This window comes from Vombatus ursinus, unplaced genomic scaffold (assembly GCF_900497805.2).
Source record: "Vombatus ursinus unplaced genomic scaffold, bare-nosed wombat genome assembly UNPS02014801.1, whole genome shotgun sequence".
Taxonomy (NCBI): domain Eukaryota; kingdom Metazoa; phylum Chordata; class Mammalia; order Diprotodontia; family Vombatidae; genus Vombatus; species Vombatus ursinus.
Genome location: NW_020954579.1, coordinates 6,433,398 through 6,458,960, shown reverse-complemented (window position 1 = coordinate 6,458,960; position 25,563 = coordinate 6,433,398). Strand labels below are relative to the sequence as shown.

Below are 25,563 nucleotides of genomic sequence, written 5' to 3'. Positions count from 1 at the left end.
CATAATGCCTACCTTGGATCACCATAGAGACTGCTTTGCGCCCCTCTCCCCAGTCCTGCCAGTTTGCGGGGCCGAGCGAGGGGCACACAACCTCAGTCCGTCCTCCCACCAGGGGAAGCCACTAGTCAGAGCTGAAAGGGAAGAGGCTCCAGGAGTCAGAGACAAGCCTCACCCAGTCAGCCTACCTATAGCCCCCGACTACCCAGGATCGGCCCTTTAGAGAGTCTTTCCCTCCCACCAACCTGGAAGTCTTAACACTGAATTCTCCTCACCCAGCCCAGGCTGGGGAGGAAGAAGCAGAGGGGAACTCTGAACCTCAGCCCCCCTCTCCACCTGTAGCCCCAGTCTCTGCCAACTCCCCAGAGGGACAGGTGCCCGATGGCACAGGGGCATCAGTGGATAACAAAGCCGACAGCACAAGCAATCACAGGAGACCGAGCCTGTCTGAGGTGATCCTATGGGCCGTTGCAGGTTCCAAGACACGCAGGGGAGTTTCGCTGACTACCCTGAAGAAGGCTGTTAGCAACACAGGCTTCAACATGGTCCGCAATGCTCAGCGCTTCAAGCGGGTGCTAAAGGGGCTGGTGGCCAAGGGGGTGCTGAAGCAAGTGACGGGCACTGGGGTCTCAGGCTCCTTCCGAATGGGCAAGAAGAAGCTGAAGTGCAAGAAGGCAGGGCGGCGCCAGAGGCAGAAGCGCCCGAGGAAGCGGCAGCACCAGGAGGGGCAACAGAAGGTCAAGGGGCGCCCAAAAAAGGGGTCCCGCAAGCCAACCCGCCGCTCCCGGAAATAGTGAAGGAGGCCGGGCCAGTGGGATGAGGGTACTCAGGCCAGCCGCAGGCACGGCACAAATAAAGGGAACTGTTATTTCACACTAGCCTCTTCAGGGTTCTTCGGGAGTCCATTGGTCTTAGGAAGAGGGGAATGGATGGTCTGCTGGGCATGGTGGGAGCCTCAGGTTGGTAAGGGAGCAAGGAAAACATAGGCAAGGGAATGGGAAATGTTGGAAGGACTCCTAAGCTAAATCAAGGCTCTGTTGGGAGGCAGGGACTGGCAGGGAAGAAGGGAGGTTGGTTGGTGGGGGAGCTGCCCTCACCTTCATTCCTGAACAGGAGATATATGTATGCCACCATGGACCAGACAGGATGGAACCAGAGAATCTTTCTCTGTTGCTAGGCTCCCCCACCCTACTTAAGACACCAACCTCAACAGCAAAGAGAACTTAACCTCTGTCATTCAGAGCTTGAACAAAATGTTTTCAGACCCTCAGCATGAGCAACCCTCTCAGATGGTTCCCATTTTCCCAAGAGAAGGAATCCTCTCCCTAAACCCCGCTTCTCTCTGTCATACTCACTCAGAGGTAGCAAGGTTTCTCTTCAACCTGTAGGAAGGAGAGTTAGAGACAGCATCAATTGATGAACGCCAGCCCCTCTTCTCAGACTGTTTCCAGCCAGAGCCATCTGTGGTTAGCAGCATACACTCTAGGCTTGATTTTCTCAAAGGGGGCAAGAGGAACTCGAGGTTTGTGTCCTGCCACTAGATCCTCAAAGTTAGAAAGGGACAATGTTAGAGCAAAGATGGGTTTGTTAAAAAGAGACAATACTGAGAATCATAGGGTGGTGGTGGGAACCATTACTTATTTACAAGTCCTATTTAGGATTCAGTTATCTATGAAACCTAAAAGGCCCAGAGGAAGATGTCAGTAAAGGGCCAAATGGTCAGCAAAGACCTGGTCCTCCCCAGAGACCTAGGAGAGATGCACAGCTAATTCTATCCTCTATCCTCCTGACCCATCTAAAAATCTCTGTTCAGGCTGCTGCTACCCCTGGCTCCTAACACAGCCCAGGCTGGCTCTAGCTGGAATCACAGGATCCTAGATCATAGAATCATAGGATCATAGCTGGAAGACATCTTAGAGATCATCTAGTCCTACCCACATTTAACAAAGCATCAATTTGGGGCCCTGAGAGAAATGACTGCCATGATCACCCAAATGCAAGAAATGGAGCCAGGATTCCCTGACTCCAGGTCCAATGAAGGGAATGGAAAGAGGGAGAGGGAGATAAACAGAGGACCTGCCATGCTTTGCCCCCCAACTCACACGCCCTCCCTTCGGCAACACATGATGTAAGCCAGAATCAGGGTAAGAAGCAGGGCGACCAGCAGGGGCACTAGGAGGGTGATCAGGGCATCCGTCAGAAAGTCTCGGTCAGGTGCCTCCGTTGGGGGGCAGAAGTATGCGTCATGCTCCAAAATGCCATCGCCCCACGTGGGCACCGGCCCAGGTAGTGCAGGCACCGACTTATCCACCTGGTTTAAAAAAGAAAACAACCAGCACTGACATGAGTGAGACCCAGGAATAGCTTAGGGAAGAGTCTGGGACCAGGGGAGGGGAGGAAAGGAAAGGTTGCTCTCACATCCTCACATAGTTGAAGAGCTCTGCAGCCTGAACCCTGATGAAGACCTTCCTGGGCCCTCTGAGGAGAGTGGGGAATGTCCATTAACCAGAGGTGGAGTCACATCCAGGAACTGACCTCCCAGCACCCACCTTGCCAACAGAAAAGGCCCTGGATTTGGAGTCAGAGGCCTAGGGTTCAAATATCTTATTGGCTCCTTTCTATCTGTGTGACCTTGGACAAGTCACTTAACATTTCTGGATCTCCATTTCCTCCTCTATAAAATGAGGAGAGTGAATAGACAACCTCTAAGGTTTACGTGTTTGATGATCCAACAGGGCTTGCAGCCGATCTGTCCACTAGGCAGCTGAGGCCCCCTGGTGTAGGAAGGGAGAACTCCAGGATATAACACTCATATTAAGGTCACTAAGATTTTAAGTTACAGATAAGTAGCTGATCTGCATTGGGAGGGGAAGTGGCTTGTAAGTCTAGATGAAAAGGATAATAATCAATCAACTGATCAATTATTATCCATTTCCTCTATTTAGTGTGTTATAGTTAACAAAGTGCTTTCACATACACTATCAGATCCCCTGAACTTGTAAGGCAGGCAGGGCAGGGCTAATTGCCCCCATTTTATAGATAAGGAAACCAAGACTCAGGTTAAATGACTAAGGTAATGACCACTCCCTTTTGTATTTAAGCAGCAGAGCTGTATTAAATAGCAGAACTTGTCTTCTGACTCCTAGTTGTGTGTGTGTGTGTGTGTGTGAGATGGGGGAGGGGTTAGGGTGCCCACATTCCTCACCAGGGACACATTGCACCAGTCGACTTTGAAGTGGGGTACGAAGCTGTCATAGCAGGACAGAAGTGGCGGCTGGCCCTGGGTGCAGCGGTCATGGCTGGCAGGGGACCCTACCACCTTCAAGCAGGTGGAGAAGGGTCTGGCGGAACCCACTTGGATGTAAACCCTGGGCCAGAAAAGATCACACCTGAGCTGCAAGAACAGCTCTAGCCACCAAGAGGTGCTGTAGGCTTGAGGAGGGCAGGTAGACTCAGTATGGAGTGATGAGGGAGAGGAAAAGACCATGAGAATATGCAATCCATTTTTGGTCATGGTCAACTTGGGAATTTGTGGGCTTTTTTTTTCTTTTATGAATATTTGTTGAAGAAATTTTTTTCTTTCCTTTTTCTTAGGGAGAGGGAGGAGGTGGGAGGAAGAGAAAACAAATGCTTATTAATTGAATTAAAATTTTCTTTTTCTGAGGGTGTAAAACATATACACAAATAAAATGCTCCAGTGGAAAAAATAAAATAAAAGACCATGAGACTGATGGAAGTCCATGAGGGATGTGTGTGGAAAGGGCTGGAGAGCAGAGAAAACCCACTGAATTAAGAGAATTAGAAACTTATTCCTCCCTCTCTTTCTTTCATTCAAAGAAATGGGGGTTAGGATAGGGAGACTATTAGAGGAAGTTTCCCTGGATTTGATCGATGGACAGTTTGGAAGTACAAAAGACAACATGGTGTCATGTACAGAATGCTGGATCTGGGTTCAGGAAGACCTAAATTCTATTCCTATCTCTGACACTTACTAGTTGTGTGTGGTTACTTAAAACCCCTCCAGACATAGTGAGAGGAATGGCCACACTGAGAACTTACATCCTTGATGTTTTTAAGCATTGAAAAGATCAGGGAACTGGGAAATGCCATGGGGATCCCTCACCAAGCCTACCCCTCCTTGCGGCCTTCAATGGGAAGAGGGACACGACCTCCATGGTCCAGAGCAGAGGTAATGTTGAGTAACTGTAGTTCCCCAGGCACCCAGAGTCCACCCAGGGCAGTCAAAAAGCGCTGCCCAAGAGGTGAAGGCAGCACCTCTTCCACATCATGGCTTTGTACCAGGAATTCAGCCTCGTATGGAAGTGAGGGGCCTGTGGAAGGACAAGGGAAGTGCCTTGGGCAGGATCCACACAACCCCCCAAACCTCCTATCTTTTCTGACATTCTAGTCCCCAACTTCCCAGGCTCCAATGCCCCAGTCCTTCCCTCTCTTCTCCCATCTTCTCCTCTCCAAACTTCAAATCCTGATCCCATAGCCTAGCGCCATCCTAAAGTCCCTCTGAAGTCCCTTTTCATCACAGAATCCCCTATGGTACTCCAAATTCCCACACGCCTTCAATGCTCTGTGTCCCTCCTCAGTGCCTTCCCTAACACCAGCTCCCAACTTCCCAAACCCTGAATCCACTCCCTGACTGTCATATTAATAATAACAACAAATCCCACATTTTCTCAAATTCCCCATTTCTGATCTTTACCAGAGCCCTTCAGTCTCCCCCCTCCACATACACACACTAACTCCTCTTTCTTTCCTAGGGGAGATACCAGAAGATCTGGTGTAGGAAGGGGGCCAGTGTTACCTTCAGGCTCCCCTACCAGCAGCACCAGTCTCTTTTGGGTTGTCTCAAAGCTCTCTCTGTTGTAGGCTATGACCTGTGGGAGGGGATGGGATGAAGTGAGTGGATGAAGGGTGCCAAGTCCAAAGGGAGGGAGCAGTAGGCCTTGCCAAGGGGAGGAGAGTAATGAAAAGAGAGGAGGAGGGGGTAGGGGTGGGTGACATCTGTGCAGCTGGATATTGACTAATTGCCATGCAAATTATATGTAAATAACATGCAAATAAAGCTCCAAGATGCCTTCCACCTCTGGGGAGCCATTGAATGTCAGAGCTGGAAGATACTCTTCCGATCATCTGAGCCCAACCCCTTCATTTTTCAGAGGTGGAAGGGTGAAGGGGGCAGGTAAACATAAGGGTTCAGAGGCCTGGGGTCACCATGGGGCTTTTTCTGATACCTCAATGACTTGTTGGCCTCGGTCTTCAAGTGTAGGGGTCCCATAGAGGAAACCAGGCTGACTGGGGCTGCGCTGGGTGTAGCGGAGCCATCGAGGCAAATCTGGATGCCCCAGTAGGTGGGCATGGAAGGTGACAAGAGTATTGGGTCTGGGATCTGAGAAGAAGAGGGGAAGTAGGAACAAGGACACTTCAACACCTAGCTCTCCCACCTCCCCGGGAAAAAGGCATCCAACAGCCCTACCTCATGGGCACCAGAAGTTACTTGTGTAATCAGCTCTCAGGAGAAGAAGTATTCCTTTCCTTAGCCCTTCTACCCTGACGGATCATAGAGGTCCCATGGGCCTCCTGAGATCTACTGGGTGGGGGGGGGGGGGTAGGGGAGTAACTCTCCTCACCAGTATCAGGCAGATCCAGAAAACTAGCAGGCTCCAATGTATGAATGAAGACTCTGCCAACGAGAGGGTACAGCATCTGCTGGGCCACAATACCTCCAAACCTAGACAGGAGTCCTGTAGGGATACCAATGTATACAGATCCAAATCCCAGAGGTTCAACCTCCCTTCAACATAGTTTTACCAGCCTCTAGGAGTAGAATCATACCTGGAGGTCAGGTTGAAGTTGGGAAGGGGCAGGTTAGCCAGAGAGCTGATGGGGAAAAGGAGCTACTTCTCCCTGGACTGTCCCAATATCTACCCTCTACCCAAGAAGCCCTAAGATGGGTCCCTCCCATGTTCCAGCAGAGTTGGGAGACATTGCCATTTTGAAACCACAGAGTGGCACCTGCTTCAGAGATGATGTAAGATTGTGGTGAATTTGAGGAATAGACTATACTGGAGGCTGGTGCTAAAACAGCTCTTTCCCTGACCCTGAATTTCTTGGGGGGGGGGGGGGAAGAGGGAGTCTGAATAGTGTAATAATTGTCAATCATGACATGATTGATTAGCAATAATCAGTTACTCTTTGTTATGATTTCATTTTAGGGGGAAAATGTCCCCGTCCCCATCCCATAATCCTGCTTGAGGCCCTAGGTATGGCAGTTGGCACTATTTACGGTGTGCACATGCTCCTATCCAATAATGACTTTCCTAGGGATAATGTTTGATAAGAGTAGGTAGGGGGGGTATGGCTAGGAAGGGATGAACTATTAAGAGGAATTCCAGTGAAGTGAGCAAGATGTGGGTACAGAATTGACCACAGAGTGGAGGAAAGTGGCATTGTACCCTGATGGCTTAGAGGATAGAGGCAAGCAGGATGAGGCTGGTGGGGGGTGGGGTGGGGGTGGGAGGTGCCCGGACTGTCCAGGGAAAGAATGTTATCTTCACCTACAGCCCCTCCCAGGCTGCAGACAGTAGTTATGTTTGGGACGGGGGGGGGGGGGGGGGGGGGGGGGGGATGCTGGGTTCTCCTGGGGACAGAGATTCCTAGGAGTGGGTTAAAAAATAGCCTTGAGCTTCCTGGATGTCTTTTGATACAGGTCCCCTCCCCTCTCTGCCAAATTTAGCCAGGGCTGGCCTACAGGCTCTAAAGCAGGCTGGGCAGCTGAGCCCATTCCAGCCCATTAAAGGCAATGGAATAGAAGTTTGGGGCAAAGTTTGGGAACTAATATCCTCTTTTCCTAGGTCCCCTCAATCCAGCTCTACAACCTCCCGCATCCTTACAGCCACTAAGTAAGTCCAACTCTTCTATCCTGACCTCACAGCCCACAGCCAGTCCCCAAAGCTTCACCCCTGACGGCCCATACGCAGCCTTCTACCCTGATTCCTCAGCCCAAACCCATCCTGCTTACACCTCACCAACTCCCAACCCCTCAAGCTGATTGTTTAACCCATCCATTCCCCTAGCCCCAGGTCTCCTGGGGTAGGCTGATCCCCACTTGCCTACGAGAAGGTAAGTCCAGACCAGCACCAGCGCTGCCGCCATCTCTGCCCCAACCTCAGCTGGGGCCCCTCTGACTGACACAGACAGGCAGGTGCTGAAGGGGGAGGGCAGAGGAGAGGGTATTCTGACAGGGTAGCTGGGTCCTAGTTGCAGTCCCAAATATTCTCCTGTTCACTGTATTCCACCCCCACTCTAAGACAGTGACTTATTTGGCGGCGGGGGGGGGGTTGGGGGTGGAAAAGAAGGATACGCTATGGAGCAGGAATGTAATATGCCCTTTAGCCGATGTGGAGGTACAGATTTGTCAATTTCTCTTCATATCTCTGTCCAAACCAAGCACCCATGGGCAAAGCCCTGTGCTGGGTGCTGGGAGAGAAGTATGTCTTCTCTGGCCAGGATGGGGTAAGTGGCAGCCTGCCTAATGGCAGCTTGCCTGGAGGCAGGGGAATGGATGAGGTCACCTCTTATTTCCTGTGTCTATTGGCTGACTCTCCCTTGAGAGAGGACACCAGCTGGGTTCTTTATTTTATTGTTTAATATGTGTGTGTTTCTTTTCTTTTTCTTTAAGAAACACTTTACTGATGCTTTTTAAAAAATCACCATGATTTTTACAATGATTCCCCCCCCCCAACCTGATAAAACCCTTCCCTGTAACAAAGCATAGTTGAGCAATACAAGTCAACACATTGGCCATACCTGACCATGTATGCCTCATTCCATACTTAGAGTCCACACCCTCTGAAAAGAGACAGCAGGGGTGCTTCACCCTCAGTCATCTGAAATCATGACTGTTCTCTGTAGTAATCAGAGTTCTGAAGTCTTTCATTGTGTTTTCCCTCATAGTACTGTGGTCATTGTGGTCACCATTGTGGTCACTGTTCTTCTAGGTCTGCTTACCTCATACTGCCTAAGTTCATAAAAACTCTTCAGGTTATTCCATATTCTTCATATTCATAGGTTTTCAAAATATAATCATTTCATTGCATCCATATGCCACAATTTGTTCAATCATTCCTGGGCTGATGGGCACTCTTCCTTCCAGTTCTTTATTACTAAAAGTGCTAAAATAAATATTTTTGCATATATGAGGCCTTTCCACCACCCCCCTTTTTCTTCCTTTCTCTCTGTCTCTGTCTCTATCTCATCCTATCCATTGTAAACTTAACAATCATCAACAAACACAAACATTTCAAAATACAAAGAGACAAAGAGTGTCAAGTCACAGAACCTACATAGAATGGTCCCCCCTCAGCCTGTTATTTGACTCATTACCATATTCATTCTCATCATCCTGAATTCTAAGATAAACTTTATGTTTAAATTATGTTTAGACATTTCCTTATTAATTTCTAAAATTTCAACATCTTTCTCATTAACTAAATACTTAGTTCTGAGATCTTAGACCACGTTTTTAAATGATTACTCACCTAATAAACTGAAGAAACCTCTTTTTCCCTATGGGTAGTTGCTCATCTCTTTTTATCAAAACTCTTAATCTTCTTGGTTTAAATAAATATCAAAGTTAGTGGCTACATGACTTATTAGCAACATAACTAACAACAATAACACAAAGGCCTACTTATTTAAAAAAATTATTTGCAATCTTTTAGCTGTAAGAAAGATCATAGCCAGACTCATCTTTTACCACCACTATTACTTTTGATCTCTCCTCACATCTAGAGCACAGTCCCACCACTCAACTCTTGTGATTTCAGCTGTCTTTCAAATCTTCTTGTTTCTTCACAACAGAAGATAAGAACAGTTCTGCCAGGAAATATGTTTTCTTCATTTTCTTTCTTTCATTTTCTCAGTCTCTTTCAAACCCTCACTGTCTTTCCCAAATGACAGTTAAACTCAGTCTCTCTAGAGATGACAGTTAAAACTCAATCTCTACAAATACCAGTTAAAATTTAATCTCTTTACAAATGGCAGTTAACACTCTTTGCTTCTTCATAGATCAAAGTTAAAACACTCCCTCACCCCTGACTTCTCAAGAAGTGGCAGTTAAACTGTCATTGTTCAAAATTCCAAAACTTCTTAAAAATAGGATAACTATATCTAAAGTCTCTATAGGAAAACACATTTAAATAGATGTTACAAGTACTATGTAAGAAACTGTGGACTTTTGTTTCCTATAGGTTAAGAAAAAAGAAAGGAAAGAAGGAGGGAGGGAGGGAAGGAAAGAAGGAAGAAAAGAAAAGGAAGGAAGGAAAGAGAGAGAAAGGGAGGGAGAGAGGGAGGAAGAAAAAGAAGCATCTAAAATTCAACTTTCATCTCAGGCTGGCATCAAGTTAGCTTCTATGAAGGTGAAGGAGAGGATACCTTTCTTCCTAGGGCATCTCTCTCAGAGGGGGTGCAGGAGTGAGGATGGAGGAGGTGGTCCCTTCCAGGAATAAGGAAAAAAAGTGTTCTGGGGAAAGAAAATGACACTGATGGGCTCCTGCAGGGAGGGCACAATAGTACCCAGACCAGAGGGGACATGGTGCCATCAAGAAAACTGTCAGGGGGGCAGCTAGGTGGCGCAGTGGATACAGCACTGGCCCTGAAGTCAGGAGGGCCTGAGTTCAAATCAGACCTCAGACACCTAACACTTACTAGCTGTGTGACTCTGGGCAAATCACTTAACCCTAATTGCCTAAAAAAAAAAAAAAAAACCAAAAACTGCCAGGCTCTGCCCCTCATACTGGACTCCACGTGATTCCGCATCCTTCTCCCGCTGCCTCCACTGTTATTTTTAGAGTAACTCCTTCACATGCTTAGTGATCTTAAGGTGGCAATGACAGTACCCTGATGCCACTTGAGTCTCATGGAGGCATGTCACCTTTACTGACAGACCTGTTGCCACTTCTTCCCCATCCATCCCTCCCATCACTTCAAAGAGAAAGAGTGTGCTCTAAGATGGAGTAGGGAGGCTCTCATGCCCTCCAGGAAGTTGATGCCCAGTCCTAATACCCTTTATGGCCCCCCCCACTCTCTACTCCAGAGTACAACATGTGGATATATGTAAGATTGTTTCCTCCCTCCATGCCCACTACACCAAGGCTGGGTGGGAATTACCATTAATGCTCCCATGTCAGACAAGCACTAAAGAAGCATGCGGCTTTCAATGGTTTGGGGAATTCTTGACCTGTCTGGACCTCAGTTTTACATTACATTAGAGGATGGACCTTCCTGCATAGCAGTTGAGAAAGGAGGTGGCAGGGGAGGCCTGTGAGGGTAGAGGAGGATAAGTTTAGGCTAGCTCCTAGGATCTATCACTGTCTTATCTCTATGTCCTTTCTCTCCCCCCCCCCCCCAATTCTGTCTTGGTATGTCCTTATCTCTGCTTCTCTAGCCTCTCTCTCTCTCTCTCTCTCTCTCTCTCTCTCCCCTTTTGTACCCTTTACCTATGTCTCTGTCTTTGTCTCTGTCTCTACAAGAGTTTTTCCATCTTGGTGCCCCTCTGTACCTGCATCCCAATCCTGCTCCTCTATATCTGTCACCTTATCTTTCTGCCTCTTGTGTCTCTGTCTCTTTTGTGTGGCTTTGTATCATTTTCCCACACTGTCTATCTCTTTAACTCTCTGTTTCTCCATTACTCTGTATCCATTTCTCCATCTCTGGATCTGCTCTGTATTGGGTTCCCCAAGTCTGTCTCTTTATAACTATCTCCTCAACCGTTATCTTTGCATGCCTTCGTATCTATCTCCCAAATTCTCTCTTCCCCTTACACATTTAAATGGAAGGGCTGAGCTTGTGATGGTGCCTATCTGCCACCAGAGGGCCCCCGTACCTGTTTTCACTTGGGATCTACGCCTGCGCTAGAAAGGGTCAGTCAGGCAACCAGTATCCTAGAGAACGTTATCTGTCAGCCTGAATACTGAGGCAGGGGAACGGATGTAATGACCTCTTCAGGCCTTTCAGTTGGATTCGATGTCTCCTTACCTTTCTGCTTCCACCCTGCCTTTTATTTTTTTAGGGACATCCCCTCCACTCCACCCCACCCCCAAAGAAAAAGAAAACTATTTTGGGAAACCAGGGTCAGGTAGAGAGCTACCAGCTCCCTTAAGGAACCAGGGAAGCTGAATGTTTTCTGACCCCCAGTTTAGCTTAAGGGCCCTGAATGTCCCTAAGTGATTCTGGGTCTAGACCAGATAATTTAATCAAATTGTGTATTTATTAAGTACCTACAATGTGCATAGCACCATGCTAGGTGATGAGCAGGGAACAAAACTGTGTGAGACACAGTTGCTATTCTCATAGGAACTTCTGCTCTGGTCATGAGGCAAGGCATGTAACATAAAAAGATAACCATAATGATAAAGCAGGAGGGCCCAGTCGATGGAGGGCTGGTCTTGGTGCCAGGAAGACCTGAATTCATACCTCTGATACATTCTGACTAGCTGGGTAATGGATACACTTAACCTCTTGGTTCGCTAGGCCAATTCATAGCAGAGAAGGTACCCATTTCCATTGGTAGAGGGAATTTCTTATACCAGTGAAATCATAAATCTAGTCCTTATCCCTATTTTAATAATAACTGATATTTATCTGGCATTACAAAGTTTGAGAAGAATTTAGCATTCATTTGAACTTCACCACAACTGGGGTGGAAGTGGGGTAGGTGTTATTAGCATTGCTACCCCCATTTTACAGAGGAGGAAACTGAGGTTAAGAAAGGTTAAGCAGGATTTGGACCTAAATCTTTCCCAATACCAGATGCAGCAAAGTTTCCATTCTATCATGCTGCCTCTCTTTCCATGGAAATATAACCTAAGTGCCAAAATCATCCTTCTGTCAATATGCACCGGAGGGACACAAAAAAGTGATCTGTCTCTGTGGGCTGGAGTGATAATATTAATAATGACTGCCCAGGTAGTTTCATGACTTAGGCACTGGCTTCTCAAGCCACTAATTGTGGGATTTGAGCCCCACCTGGGGGTGTGAACCATTCTTTTGTAGCAGTGAAAGTATCCTTTTTGTAGAGGCAATATGGCATTAGACCCTGAATCAGAGGTGTTAGTTTCAACATTTAATAGCTCTGTGGCCTTGGAAAAGTCATTTCACTTCTCTGAAACTCTTTTCATTTGTAAAATGGAGATTTATAATGTAACCTGTGGTTTAGCACTTCAAGCTCTGCTGTTACAACTACCACCTCTTCCTTCCAAGTAAGAATGAGTGAGGTATAATCTATGGACATCTCCTCCCCCCCACACATGCCACCCCATCATTTGCTTTGGTTCATTTTGCCCTTGCCCTTGCCTCTGGAAATCTCAAAATATAACTAGACTATAGCTCCCACAGCAGATCCTTGACAAGCATTCAGGGTAAAATTAGTATAATGGGTGCAGGCCATCCTTGAATACTTGCTTGGAGTCCAAAAATCCTATTATCCTTATATCTGGTGGAAACCTAGACATAAGCATTACTCTGAGATTTCCCAGAGGCAATTCTGAAATGAGTCAAAGAGTGACTAAAGGGGCAGAGATGCCTAAGATTGGACCCAGTCTGTATAAGGCCAGAGCTTGGGGCACTAGGCCACAGGTCACAATAATACTTACATGGCCTACTCTACTTCCATAGTTCCAGTAATTCCACAGAACTCTATGAGCTAGGTAAGTGCAAATCATCACTAAAGGCTTCTTGGAGAAGGTTAGTTTTGACTTTGAGGAGGAAAGGAAGGTAGAATTTCTCTTTTCTACTCTTTCCAATTATAGTGCTCAGCACTGAATACTTACATCACAACAACCTTGTGAGGTAGTTAGTGCAAATAATCTAATCCCCATTTTATAGAGGAGAAAACTGAGACAGGTTAAATGCTTTATTCATTCATGCAACTAACAGGTATCAAAGACAGGACTAGAACTCAGGCCTTCTGACTCCCAAGTCCAGATCTTTACATTATATCACAAGTGAGATATGAAAATATGTATTAACAGTTTGGGAGGGAACGAAAAAAAGAGTGTGAGTTCTTAGAAAATGCCGACTCAAGGAAGGGTTGCTACATTTTATTTTTTTTTCCACAACCTCCCTCTGTATCTCTGGGGCTCCCACGCCTGATGATCGCTGCCTGCGCCTTGCAAAATACATCTTTACAATCCCTCCAAACCCAGCTAAATATAGACTTTCTTTTTAAGCAATAAGCAAGAGAAGATTTGGAGAAATCTCTTCTCATCTCTTCACTGACCCCCCCCCAAAAAAGTCCCACTAATAAACATACTCCTTCCCTTCCCTCCTTGGACAGATATATGAAGTGTGCGTGTTTCCTATGTGAGTATGCTTCTACAGACGTGTGTATATTATAAATACGTCAGATCTTGAGATGGGGGAATGAAATGAGGAGGAGATGGTTGTAATGCCAGAAACGGGAGGAGGAGAGAGAATATGGATTACCGAGAGGGAAGGGATTGGGGCACAGGGTCATTATAGAGATCCCTCTGCCTCCAGGCTAACTGGAAGCCCAAGATTTAGGTGTTAAGGACATGGAAGATTCGGTGTTTTAATGTTAGGAACGACTAAAGAGTGAAGCTCTCTGGGGACCTGGTGGGTTTACCTTGGGTTCTGTCCCCCCTCAGGAAGCTGGGAAGATTGAAAAGATTTCCAGGTCCTGAAGTAATGGCAGCAGCTTTGGGAGAAGCTGACCAATCCCCTTTAAGTGGGACCACGGGAGGGAGGGACGGTAATAATGGCTGACATTTACATAGCACTTTCAGGTTCACAAATTGATCCATTATCTCACTAGAGCCTCACAAACAAGCCTGTGGAGGTAGGTACAACAGATATTATTATCGTCCCTATTTTACAGAGAAAGAAACGGGGCTCAGCAAAGTTAAGTGATTTGCCCAGGGTCACACAGCTTATAAGTGTCCCACCTGGGATGTGAGCTCAGGTTACCTGGAAGGCCAAATTCAGCACCTTGTTTGCTGTGCCATGCTGCCTCTGCCGTCAACTAGAGAGGCCTTTCACAAATAATACAGAAAGAACCGATTGCCCCAAATGAAATACCGGGAGTCCCAAAAGTCTTAGTACAGGTTGAATGGCTATTCCACCTCAAATGCTCAGACTCAGACCCATTCAAGACACCCCAATTTGCCCAGGTGGAGGCCCACGCTCACAGTCACCCTTCACCTCAGACAAAATGTTAAGAGGAACTCAGACTTACGTAAACACACACTGCAAAATGTGTACTCAGTTGGAGACACAGACAGGCACATTCACATAGAAAATAAGAGGTTTGGCCTAGATAATCACTAAGGTGTCTTCCAGTTCTTCCAGGCCACAGTTCTGTGATTCGATGACTGACCACCCACCTAAGCAGCATATGATTTCAGAGCTCGAGCCCTTGAGGTCATCTAATCCAACCCTCTTCCCCTCATCGTTTTACAAATGAGGAAACTGAGGCCCATAGGGAAGAAGTAACAGAGCCAGGAGGGTGTCACAAGCTCATCCTCACCAAGGCCAGACCCCACTAGGGGAAGGGATGAGGTGGGGGAAGCCTACCACGAATCCACAAAGTCGATCTTCCACTCACAGGGCCTGGGGGTCCGCTTCTCTTCTGCTGACCTTCTCACAGAAATGGTGCTGTCAGTAGCAGCAGGGAACTGAGTTGGGGGGGGTGGGGGGAAAGAGGGGACCAGGCACAAAATGTACTGATATAGGGAGTAAAGGGGATGAGAGGCCTGAGTCCCAGTCCAAATCCTAATGCCCTCAACAACCAATCAATGAATTCAGTTCAACAAACACTTGTTAAGGGCCTACTATGTGCAAAATGAGAGGCAAAATGTGGCAGAGTGGATAGAGGGCTGCCTTTGGGGACAGGAAGACAGGCCCTCAAGCCCTTCCTCAGATACATGGGCAAGTCTCTCATGAGCTGAAGATTCACTCTACACCAGGAGCAGGAGTTTCCATCCTGGGATTTCTCCCACACCAATGAAATCACAAGTCCAGTCTAAGCCCTTTCCCCCACATGAATGAATGAGTGAGTGAATGAATGAATGAATGAACTTCATGGTACTGGACATCATGGGAAAAAAGGACAATCCCTTTAGAGACAGCTAGATGACATAGTGGATAGAGCCCCATGTCCCAGGAGGACCTGAGTTCAAATCTGGCTTCAGACATTTACCAGTTGTGTGATGTTGGCCAAGTTACTCCACCTCTGTCTGCGTCAATTTCCTCAACTGTATAGTGAGAATAATAGTAACACCTACCTTCCAGGGCTATTGTGAGGATCAAATGAGATAATATTTGTAAAAAGTGCTTAGCACAGTGCCTCACACATAATAGGCACTTAATAAATGCTTCCTTTCTTTGCAGTCTGTGTGGTATTGGGGGAAGAACCAAAGATATACACAGATCACTGTAATATACATTAGAATGTGATAGAGTGAATTTGGAGAGGTTTAATAAAGGAGGATGGAATATCTGAGGAAGATTCAGAGGGTCGATGATGACTGGTGATTCCCCACCTCCTGACACAGAGGTCAGGGATGAAACATGAAGAAGAAAGATTTTCAGACATAGGCAATATGGGGATTTGTTTTGTTTGACTCTGCATTTTTTGTTACAAGAATTTTGTCTTTCTTTTTGTTTTTCCAGTGTGAGGAGGGAAGGTGGGAGGGAGAGAAAATAAATATTTGTTAATTGAAAATACATTACATTTAATTAAGAAAAGAAGAAAAAGGCTTGAGGAAGGAGAGATTGCATCTAGGCCAGAAGATCAACGAAGGCTTCGGGTGGGAGGTGGCACCAAGCTGGGCCTTGATAAAAGAGGATTCCAACAGGCTGAGATGAGAGGTGGGGGGAAGGTCCATTCCAAAGCATGGGAGGAGGCAATGTGTGCAAATGCACCAAGGTGGGAAAGGACAGGCTGAGAATGAAGAAGAGTGCATTCCCCTTAACTTGTTGAGTACAGAGTCTGATGAGCACAAGGGAATAGTGGGAAATAAGTCTGGAAAGATAAAAGGAAGCCAGGTTATACAGGGCCTTGAATGGCAGGCTAAGAAGTTTGCATTTTATTTGGCAAGCAATAGTGAGTCACAGGAAGTCTGCAAATGGAAGGGACATGGTCAGACCTGTGTCTTAGGAAGATTATAGTAGGGGCTGTGTGAAAGAGACACAGAGAGCAGCTAGCAGGCTACTGCAAAAATCCAGGCGAGAAGCAACAAAGACCTGATACTGTTTGTAACAGTGATACTGTTTGAGTGGAAAGAGGTGGGGAGAGAAGGTTTCGAGAAATATCGTGTAAGTAGATGCTACCAGACTTCACAACTGATTGGATGTGTGGAGGAGAGAGGAAAAAGATGATGTCTGGTTTTGATATATATGTACATATAGTATGTATGTGTGTATGCATATATGAATATAAAGTCAGGAGGCCCTGAATTCAAATCTGGCCTCAGACACATACTAGCTGTAGTGTGTGACCCTTGGGCTAGTCACTTCACCCTGTCTGCCTCAGTTTCCTCATCTGTCAAATGAGTTGGAGAAGGCAATGGCAAATTACTCCAGTATCTTTGCCAAGAAAATCCCAAATGAGGTCATGAAAAGTCAGACATGACTAATGGACAAAACAAGAGAAATAAAGAAATTGAGAGAGAGATCAGGTTTGGAGGAGAAAACGAGTTCTGTTTTGGACATGCTGAATCCATGTAGAGATATGCAACAGGCAGCTGGAAATATGGGATGGATATAGGGCTGTGCTGGCAAATGTTAACAACTGGTTCTCTCGTTAAAAAAAAAACCCTGTATGAATAACACACTTTTAAGTTTAATCTGAATAATTAATGTTTCACTTTCTTAATTAATTTCTAATTAATCACTTTCTTAAGTCAAGATAACAAAACAACAAATCAAATCCTGATTTCTATCCTTTGCTGATTTCCAAGGGGTAAATGCTCACACTGAAAATTGAATAGTTGACCAACTTTGATAGACTTAGCTCTTCTCAGCAATACAAGGATCTAAGACAATTCTAAAAGACTCATGATGGAAAATGCTATCCACATCTAGAGGAAGAACTATGGAGTATGAATGCAGATCAAAACATACTATTCTTTCTTTCTCTCTCTTTCTCTCACTCTCTCTCACTCACTCTCTCTCTCTCTCTCCCTCTCTCTTTTGTTTCTTCTTTCTCATGGTTTTTCCCTTTGGTTCTAATTCTTCTTTACAACATAACTAATGTGGAAATATGTTTAATATGATTGTACATGTATAGCCTATATCAGATTGCACACTGTCTTGGAGAGGGGGGAGCAGAGGGGGAGGAGAAAATTTGGAACTCAAAATCTTATAGAAGTGAATGCTGAAAACTAAAAATAAATAAGTAAAATTTTTAAAAAATGAAAAAAATTTCCCTCTAATTCTCATGTTTTAAATAAGGTAATAAAGCTTATCATCTTCTACAATCCTTCCCCCCCCAAAAAAAGAAAAGAAAATTGAATAGTTGGTTACCAACAGCTGATATGAGCTAGTTCTAACACTCCACTGAACTGGAGCTTAAAGAGATCAGGACTGAGGAGAGAGATTTGGACATCCTTCTTACAGAAATGATGGCTAAAGTCAGGAAAATGGATGAGATGGACAAGAGAAGGTTTTAGAAAAAAAGAGGGAGGAGGACAGAGAGAGAAATGTCTTTAGTGGATAAAAGAAAGAAGAGAAATCCCCATAGGAATCAGACAGGAAAAGCTAGGTGACTTAGAGCTGGGTGACAGAAGGCTGATGGTTGGGGTTATCCAAGGTTAAGGATTAACAGAATGGAAACAGAAAAAGTCAAAGGATGTGTTTGTGGACATGTGTGTGCACACTAGTGTGTGCGTGCGTGTGTGTGTGTGTGTGTGTGTGTGTGTGTGTGTATTTATGGGTGGAGGAGAGGGCATCCTTGAAATGAGTCTAACCATGTTTGGATTCAGTCAAAGGGCTGCACTGGAGGACCACATGTGGCCTTAAGGCTGAAGGTTCCCTACTTCTTTTATTCAGGGTCATACTTAAGAAGAGGGCAGCTAAGTGGCAAAGTGGATACAGTGCTGGTCCTGGAACCAGGAGGACCTGAGTTCAAGTCCCATTTCAGATACTTCTGTGTGACCCTGGGCTAGTCATTTCCACCCTGTTTGCCTCAGTTTCCTCATCTGTCAAATGAGCTAGAGAAGGAAATGGCAAACCCAAAAATGGGGTCACAGAGAGTCAGATACAGTGACTAAAAAAACAACTGAACAAAAATACTTGAAGGTTCAGGTAGTGATCACTGCTATGCTCTCCAACTAGGGAAGCATCTTCCATTCCTTCCCCATCTTACCAGTTTAAGTCACACTGCTCATTGCTGATGGGTATAGATCTTCAAAGTGCCGAGTGAATTGTCCATAAGGAGGGATCTGCCTTCACCTTCATCTCTCTTTCTCTCAGTTTCCCCACCTGTAAAATGAAGGCAAGCACCAAAAACTTCTTTACCAAATAGGAGAAAAGTGTGCTTTGAAACCAAATTTCCCAGGGAAGAGAAGGGACAGATTTACCAATTAATTCAACAACTACTTGTTAGGGACCAACTTTTGTTGTTCAGTCATGTCTGACTCTTCATGGTATCTCTTGGCAAAGATATTAGATTGGTTTGTCTTTTCCTTCTCCAGTGGATTAAGGCAAACAGAAGTTAAGAGACAGCTAGTAAGTGTCTGAGGCCAGATTTGAACTCAGGTCTTCTTGACTCCAGGCCCATCACTCCATCCACTGAGCCACTTCGCTATCTCCTTAGGGACAGATTAGGTGACAGTAAGAAGCAATGGCAAGAAACAATGGCACACTGTTTCTCTGCAGGCTGAACAAACAGAAATGGGCTGGTACTGCAGCAAAAGCAATGGTTTTCACATTAAAAATTTCCTCACTGGACCAAATGTCTCCCCAAAGGGGATGAGTGGAATATGAGATGGGGGGAGTCTTTGCTTGGGGAAAAGACTATTAGGATTTAGGTCTGAATCGGAAGCAGGGAATGCATGGGATGAGGTGACCTCTAGCTTTCCCATCAGTCTCCCTCTCAACCCTAGGGAAGAAGTGATTGCAAAGCACTTAGCTCTCCCTAAAAGCTTCTTCTGGAATTGTGAATGCAATGGGCAAGAAGGGGGAGGGAAGCAGCCCAACAAAGCAGGGGCCCATTAAATAATAATTCTCCTTATTAATTCTGTTCTGGTCCACTTGGGACTTCATTTGGCCAGCATATTAGAGGGCTACATCGCTACCTCATCCCAGATCTCGAAGCATATAACTTGACTTTGCCCCAAAAATACCATAGGCTAGGTTAAGGCTAGGCATCCTGGTAATTCAGTAACATATCTGAGCTCCAGTTAAGAAAGAAGGGTGGGGAGGAAAGGAGAGATATTGGCATTGGAGGCTAGGAGAAACTAGCAACTTAGTTTTGCTATTGTTTGTCTCCCTGAAGGCCTTGAGCATCAGTTTCCCCATCAAGTCAGAAGCAAGGAAGAGCTCCTCAGGCATTTGAGATGATTGATCCTTCTGGGTACCAGAGGTGATAAGCATAGAACTCCAGTCCACACAAGACTATAGAAGGCTCTGTTCAACCCCATACCCCATAAAGGGTAAAAGCCCTTGGGGCTCAAGTAGGTCTTTTTAAAGGATTCTCCAACTTTGGCCCTAATCCTGATCTTAAGATTTAGCAAAGGCCAGACTGCAGGAAAAGTCAGGGTCCAAAGCCTTCTCTCTATCCTTCCCCCAAGAAAAGCAGTGGCATGATGGAAAGGACAGGGCAGCTAGGTGGCACAGTGGATAGAGTACTAGGCTTGGAATCAGGAAGACATCTTCCCAGTTCAAAACCAGCCTCAGACACTTACTAGCTATGTGACCCTGGACAAGTCACTTAACCCAGTTTGCCTCAGTTTCTCATCTGTAAAGGAAAAAAGAAATGATCTGGAGGAGGAAACAGCAAACCACTCCAGTATCTCTTCCAAGAAACTCCCCACCGCTCAAAAGATGGAGTCATGAGGAGTCAGACCGAAAAGACTCAACAATAACAAATGGAAAGGACACTGTCTTAGAAGTCAGAGGACCAGGGTTTAAGTCCTAGCTTGGCCCCTAGGTCACTTGTTTTTTGCCCATTGTTTTGGGGGGAGGGTGCTAATTGAATATCTGAGCTGAAAGGGACCCTATGAATAAATTTCTTTGCTAGCAATGTTCCCTTGAACAAGTTAGTCTCCCTCTTTGGGGCACTAGTTCCCTTATCTGTTTAAAAAAAAGAGAGAGGATATTGGATTAGATCGCCTTTAAGATGTCTCCCAGCTCCAAACCTATCGTTATCATCGTTATTATTATTACTATTATTGCTATTATTATTGTTTTTCTTGTTACATATTTAAAGACAGCCTAAAGGTTTGCAAAGTGTTTTCCTCACAACAACCCAATGTAGTAGCAACAGCCCCAAGAGGGAGGCAGTGAAAATATTATTGTCATTATGCAGACGAGAAAATAGGCCCAGCAGTCGAGTGATGTAGCCAGGGTCATAAAGCTAGCAAATGAATTTGTGGTCCTAAAATCTCTGAGGTACCTTTCAGCTCTGACATTCTACGAAACCTCCCACACGGGAGAAATAGAGAGGACCTCGGGGGTGGGGGGTGGGGGGGCTGTCTCCCAGGGTGAGCTGGGCTAGGTTGGGTTAGAGTGTAAGCAGGAGGCAAGACTCCAGGGTCTCCTTCCAGTCTGGAGCTCAGTTCCTCCTAGCCTTTCCCGAAAAACCCTTTAGTTCCGGCCCTGTCTGGAGACTGGTTCTGTGCTGGGGTTCCCAGACCCTTTCCCCATTCTTATCCCCAAAGGTCAGCTTATCTAGATCCCAGGGTCCTAGACACCCCCTATTCCAATCAGCTTCTTAGGGCTTGGAGGGCCCTCCATCCCTGGGATGACTCCACTACCCCCCTTCTCTCTAGGCGGACAGAACCAGCTGCCTGAGTGTGGGAAGTGCGGAGGGGGAGGGGGAGGATGGGAAGAGGGGAAAGGGGGGCGGGGAGGGAGGGGGGGGAGGGAGGGCGGCAGGAAGGCTAGAGATTGCAGGAAGCAGTCTCGAGTGGGGGGAGGCTTTGTGCTTGAGTTGTCTTCTGGGTCCTAGGGTCCTCCTTGTACCCCATTTTTAGGCTGTGGGAAAAATGAGGCAGAGGGCACAGGTTCTCTGGGGATGAGATGGAAAAACCCACTCCACTGATCAGGGTATCTGGGGGCGGGGGGCGTGTATCAGTGATGCAGCTTCTTAATCCTCCCAGGGTTTGGGTCCCCCAGGCTGTTCTCAAAGCAGGACCTCAATTCTCTCTGCTTCTAGGGGCATAGTACGGAGATAGAGAGACCAGAATGGGGTGGGGAGGAGGGATAAATACTTCCCCAGCGCCTAGAGGCAACTATTCTAGATAAAGGTAAAAGTCGAGGGGGGGGGGGGGGGGGGGGGGGGGGGAGTCCGATCTCCAGGGCCCTTTTGGCCTCACCTCCAAGAACCTGTTATTTCTGTTGGAGAAACGCCTAGCCCAGAAGCTCCAAGGATCTAGAATAAGGACCGGGACCCCATTTAAACTCACTTTGCAACCTCCTGAAAGGTCAGAGTGGCGCTCTGCGAAATATTCCCTCCACCCAGATCCAAACGGACTGGATCTCGTTTTCTTAGCTATTCCGCCTCTCTCCAACACCACCCAGACAGAGCTGGACGCATGGGGGTACTCTCTAAAAGCAAATCCTTCCGACCTACTCATCTCCTTCCCAGGTTCTGAGTTGGGGGAAGCTGTAATGAAGCAGTTGAAGAGTGTGCCCCCTTTCTTGAAGGGGTGAAGCAGCTATGTTCAGGTCTCTGGATTGGAGCAAGAGATGGAAATGGACAGGCTTGTAGTTGATTGGTGTGTTGGCGGTCGGGGTTTAAGGGGCGGGTCCACTAGTGACTGGCCCTCGAAACCCGGAGAGAGGGTTCCACTGCGAGGGGGAAGCTGGGGCCCAGGTCCCCGGAAACCCCTGTCGCTTTAGGACCCAGAAGGGCCCGTCCCCCAGCGGCCGCTAAGAGAAGGGCACCGGCTCAGTTCTCAGGCAGCAGCGGCTGTGGCAGAGGGAGAGAAAGACAGAGGAAAAGGGGAGTTGGGGGGGGAGGGAAGCAGGCAGGCAAGATAGGCAGGCCGGAACAGAGGGGGAGCGGAGCCTGGACCGAGCTGGGGCTGTGCGAGAGAACAGTGACAGCAGCATAAGAATCTCGAAGAGCTCCGAGGCAGGACCATGGCTCCCGGGGTCCCCCGGCCCCCAGAGATCCGAATCTGCCATCCCGGGTGGGGGATGGACTGACTGCTTGCTTGCCTGTCTCTCGCTGACACCGCCGCCTACAATGTGAACCGGATTCCGCCCGCCGCTTGTTCGGGGGGAGGGAGGGGGGCTCCGACTGTGGTCGGCCGCTTGTTTTGGGGGGGTCAGACTCGAGCGAGCCCCTTGGAGGGTTTTTTGGGGGGAGGGGATCCGGACGGTAGCCGGTCCCTTGTTCGGAGGAGGGGCAGAGAAAGGGGGGATGCGAACCCGGTTCCCCCCATCATGATGAAGACGGAGCCGCGCGGCCCCGGGGGCCCCCTTCGGAGCGCTTCCCCTCACCGTAGCGCCTATGACGCTGGTATCCAGGCCCTGAAAGCCCCGTCCGACAACCCGGGGGCAGACGAGGCCCCGAAGGTCCCCCATCACAAGAAATATGGCTCCAACGTCCACCGGATCAAGAGCATGTTCCTCCAGATGGGGACTGCTGGGCCTCCCGGTGGCTGGGGAGAGGGGAGCAGCGGTGCGGGGGGAGCCGGGCCTCCGGAGCCCCCTCCCCGGGTGCCTGAGCGCTCTGTGCGCCTCTCCCTGCCCCGGGCCAGCAGCCTCAACGAGAACGTAGACCACAGCGCGCTGCTGAAGCTGGGCACCAGCGTGTCGGAGCGGGTGAGCCGCTTCGACTCCAAGCCGGCGCAGCCGCCCCAGCCAGCGCAGCCGCCCCAGCCGCTGTCCAGGCTGCAGGAGACAAGGAAGTTGTTCGAGCGCAGCCCCGCCGGGGCGGCGGCCGGGCCGGGCGGCGACAAGGAAGCCGCCACCCGGCGGCTCCTGAGACAGGAGCGGGCCAGCCTGCAGGACCGGAAGCTGGACGTGGTGGTGCGCTTCAACGGTAGCACCGAGGCTCTGGACAAGCTGGACACCGACGCCGTGTCCCCGACCGTCAGCCAGCTGAGCGCTGTCTTCGAGAAGGCGGACTTAAGGTCTGGCCTCCACCGGGGGCCCGGGGCGCCGCCGCTCAACTCCAAGCTGGTCAGCAAGAGGTCTCGGGCTTTCCTGCCTACGCCTCCCGCCCCGTCGGGTGATGGGCCCACCGAAAAGGAGCGGGGCCCTGGAGGGCAGCCGCAGCCTCAGGGGCAGCCCCAGCAGCCACTGCATCGCTCGGCACCGGTCCGCCCGCCCCCCAAACCCCGGGAGGTGCGCAAGATTAAGCCAGTGGAGGTGGAGGAGAGTGGGGAATCGGAGGCCGAGGCAGCAGCTGGAGAGGTGATCCAGGCTGAGGTGACCGTCCACGCGGCCCTAGAGAACGGGGCCGTGGCTGCAGCGGTCCCCGCCGGACCCCCAGAGGAGCAGAGAGCTCAAGCTGCCCCGGAGGATGAAGGGGACGGAGACAGGGGAGTAGGGGTCTCGGGAGAAGGCCGGGCGCCTGACGTGGCCCCTGAGGAAGGGGATGAGTCCAAGAGGGAGGACTTCTCCGAAGCGGACTTAGTGGACGTGAGCGCCTATAGTGGGCTTGGGGAGGACTCTGGGGGTAGTGGGCTGGAGGAGGAAGAGGAAGAGGACGACGAGGAGGAGGAAGATGGGGAACCCCCTTATGAGCCAGAATCGGGGTGTGTAGAGATCCCAGGGCTCTCGGAGGAGGAGGAGCCGGTCCCCAGCCGGAAGATCCATTTCAGCACTGCACCCATCCAAGTAAGTGAGGTCCCTTGGCACCCACTCCCCCCCAACCCCCTGCCATGTGCGTTCTGCCCGCCTCCGCCCTGCCAGCTGAGGTTGGCACGTTGAGTCAGCTCCTTCATTGGTGGGAACCCTGCCCCCTCCCAGCTATTCCCTACAGCTCTGACCCAGAAGTGATTATATTTGGGAGGGGGTATTGCTTAGTTAGAACTATTTATATGGGATAAAATAAAGCTCATCAGAGCCTCCCTCTAGAAGCTGTACCCTGTGTTGGAGTAAGGGCAGGCACCAGGCTAGCATTGCACCAGTCCCCCTCCCCATGCCCTACATCTGCTTTCCCCTCCAGCGAGGGTGGCTGTCAGGGTATCTACAGTTAGCCATCCTTCAGGTCCCCTTTGGCGAGCTGGCCTACTCTTCCCTTCCTCCCCCACCTCCAACTATGTGTCAGAGGGAGAAGGTGGGGAGGGAGGAAGAGGAGGTGACTCTCCCTTTCCTGCTCACCCACACAGCTGCCTGGAGCAGGCAGTCAATGCCCTGCCCTTGATAATGCCAGATTAGTTTTCCCATTCCCAGAAATCCCTTCATTCTGGGAGCCTAGGGGCAGACAGTGAGATAGTTGGGGGATGGGAATGGGGAGAAGAGGGTAGCAGCCTGAGAAGACTCCGAACTTAAGGTAGAGGGCACAGAGAACAGGCAGGTGGAACAAACCTGAGAGATTGTTGCCCTCTTCCCCCTCCCCCAAAAGGGGGGCCAGAAGGAGGCAGTGCTTTCCCCTGTCCTATCTAAATGGGCATTTCCCCCATTTCAACTTTGCAGAAGTGAAAGGGGGAAGTAGCAAAGGGAGAGCTCTGGAGTGGGATCACATGACTCCTAGGGTGGTAGGGAGGTGATATGGTCTAGGAACTTTCTTCCTCTTGGGACTTCCCTCCCACTCCCTCACCCCAACCCCCACCTCACTGGAGCTCCTGAAGGACCTGGGTTTTCCATGGTGGTGTTAGTAAAGATGGATTGAGATCTCCAGGGTGAGGAGCTTGAAGTCTGTCTCTGGTAGGGTGCTGGAGGGGCTGGAAGGGAGGCCTTCTTGACTTCCTATGAATGAGGCCCCCTGGGGATATCAAGAAAAAAGAGATGGGGAAATGGAGACAATCCTGAAAGGGAGGGGGCCTGATTCATGCCCCCTCCTTCTTTACAATCATTTAAAGGGCCAGATGCCCCCAAGGCTTGTCCTGGGGAAGAACCTACCCAGGTGGTAGATTCCATTTGTCAGATCATAAAGACTCTCCACCCCCATAACAGAATAGAATGTTAGAGCTAGAAAAAGGGATCTTAGAGATTACTTAGTGCTACCCCTTTATTTTAAAGGGGATAAAACTGAGGCTAGCTGGTTCTTTCCACACTCCTTTAGTAATAGTGAGAAAGAGGAGGGGGGAGGAAGTTTGGATGCCTTGAACTGCTTCTCCATTAAGATTCCCCTTTCTAAGCCCTGATTACACACACACACACACACACACACACACACACACACACACACACACA

At 48.4% G+C, this 25,563-nt stretch overlaps 2 protein-coding genes across 7 annotated transcripts in view; one reads left to right on the top strand and one right to left on the bottom strand.

Annotated features, from left to right (window-relative positions):
• SGCA (sarcoglycan alpha) overlaps positions 1-22,780 on the bottom strand; it is a 29,182-nt gene extending 6,402 nt beyond the window's left edge. The window contains exons 1-9 of one of the 5 annotated variants that reach the window (XM_027873316.1): positions 22,699-22,780; positions 18,395-18,510; positions 5,640-5,753; positions 5,244-5,398; positions 4,814-4,886; positions 4,130-4,328; positions 3,203-3,365; positions 2,100-2,308; positions 1,353-1,379 (exon numbers count right to left, since the gene is read on the bottom strand). In XM_027873316.1, coding sequence (XP_027729117.1) covers positions 1,353-1,379; positions 2,100-2,308; positions 3,203-3,365; positions 4,130-4,328; positions 4,814-4,886; positions 5,244-5,398; positions 5,640-5,715 — 902 coding nt within the window. In that variant the 5' untranslated portion in view covers positions 5,716-5,753; positions 18,395-18,510; positions 22,699-22,780. The other 4 variants (XM_027873315.1, XM_027873318.1, XM_027873317.1 and 1 more) reach the window with 4 other exon arrangements.
• The window catches only part of PPP1R9B (protein phosphatase 1 regulatory subunit 9B), a 27,432-nt gene continuing 24,424 nt past the window's right edge, over positions 22,556-25,563 (top strand). For both annotated transcript variants that reach the window (XM_027873308.1, XM_027873307.1), the window contains exon 1: positions 22,556-24,042. In XM_027873308.1, coding sequence (XP_027729109.1) covers positions 22,642-24,042 — 1,401 coding nt within the window. In that variant the 5' untranslated portion in view covers positions 22,556-22,641. The remainder of the gene's footprint in view (positions 24,043-25,563) is intronic.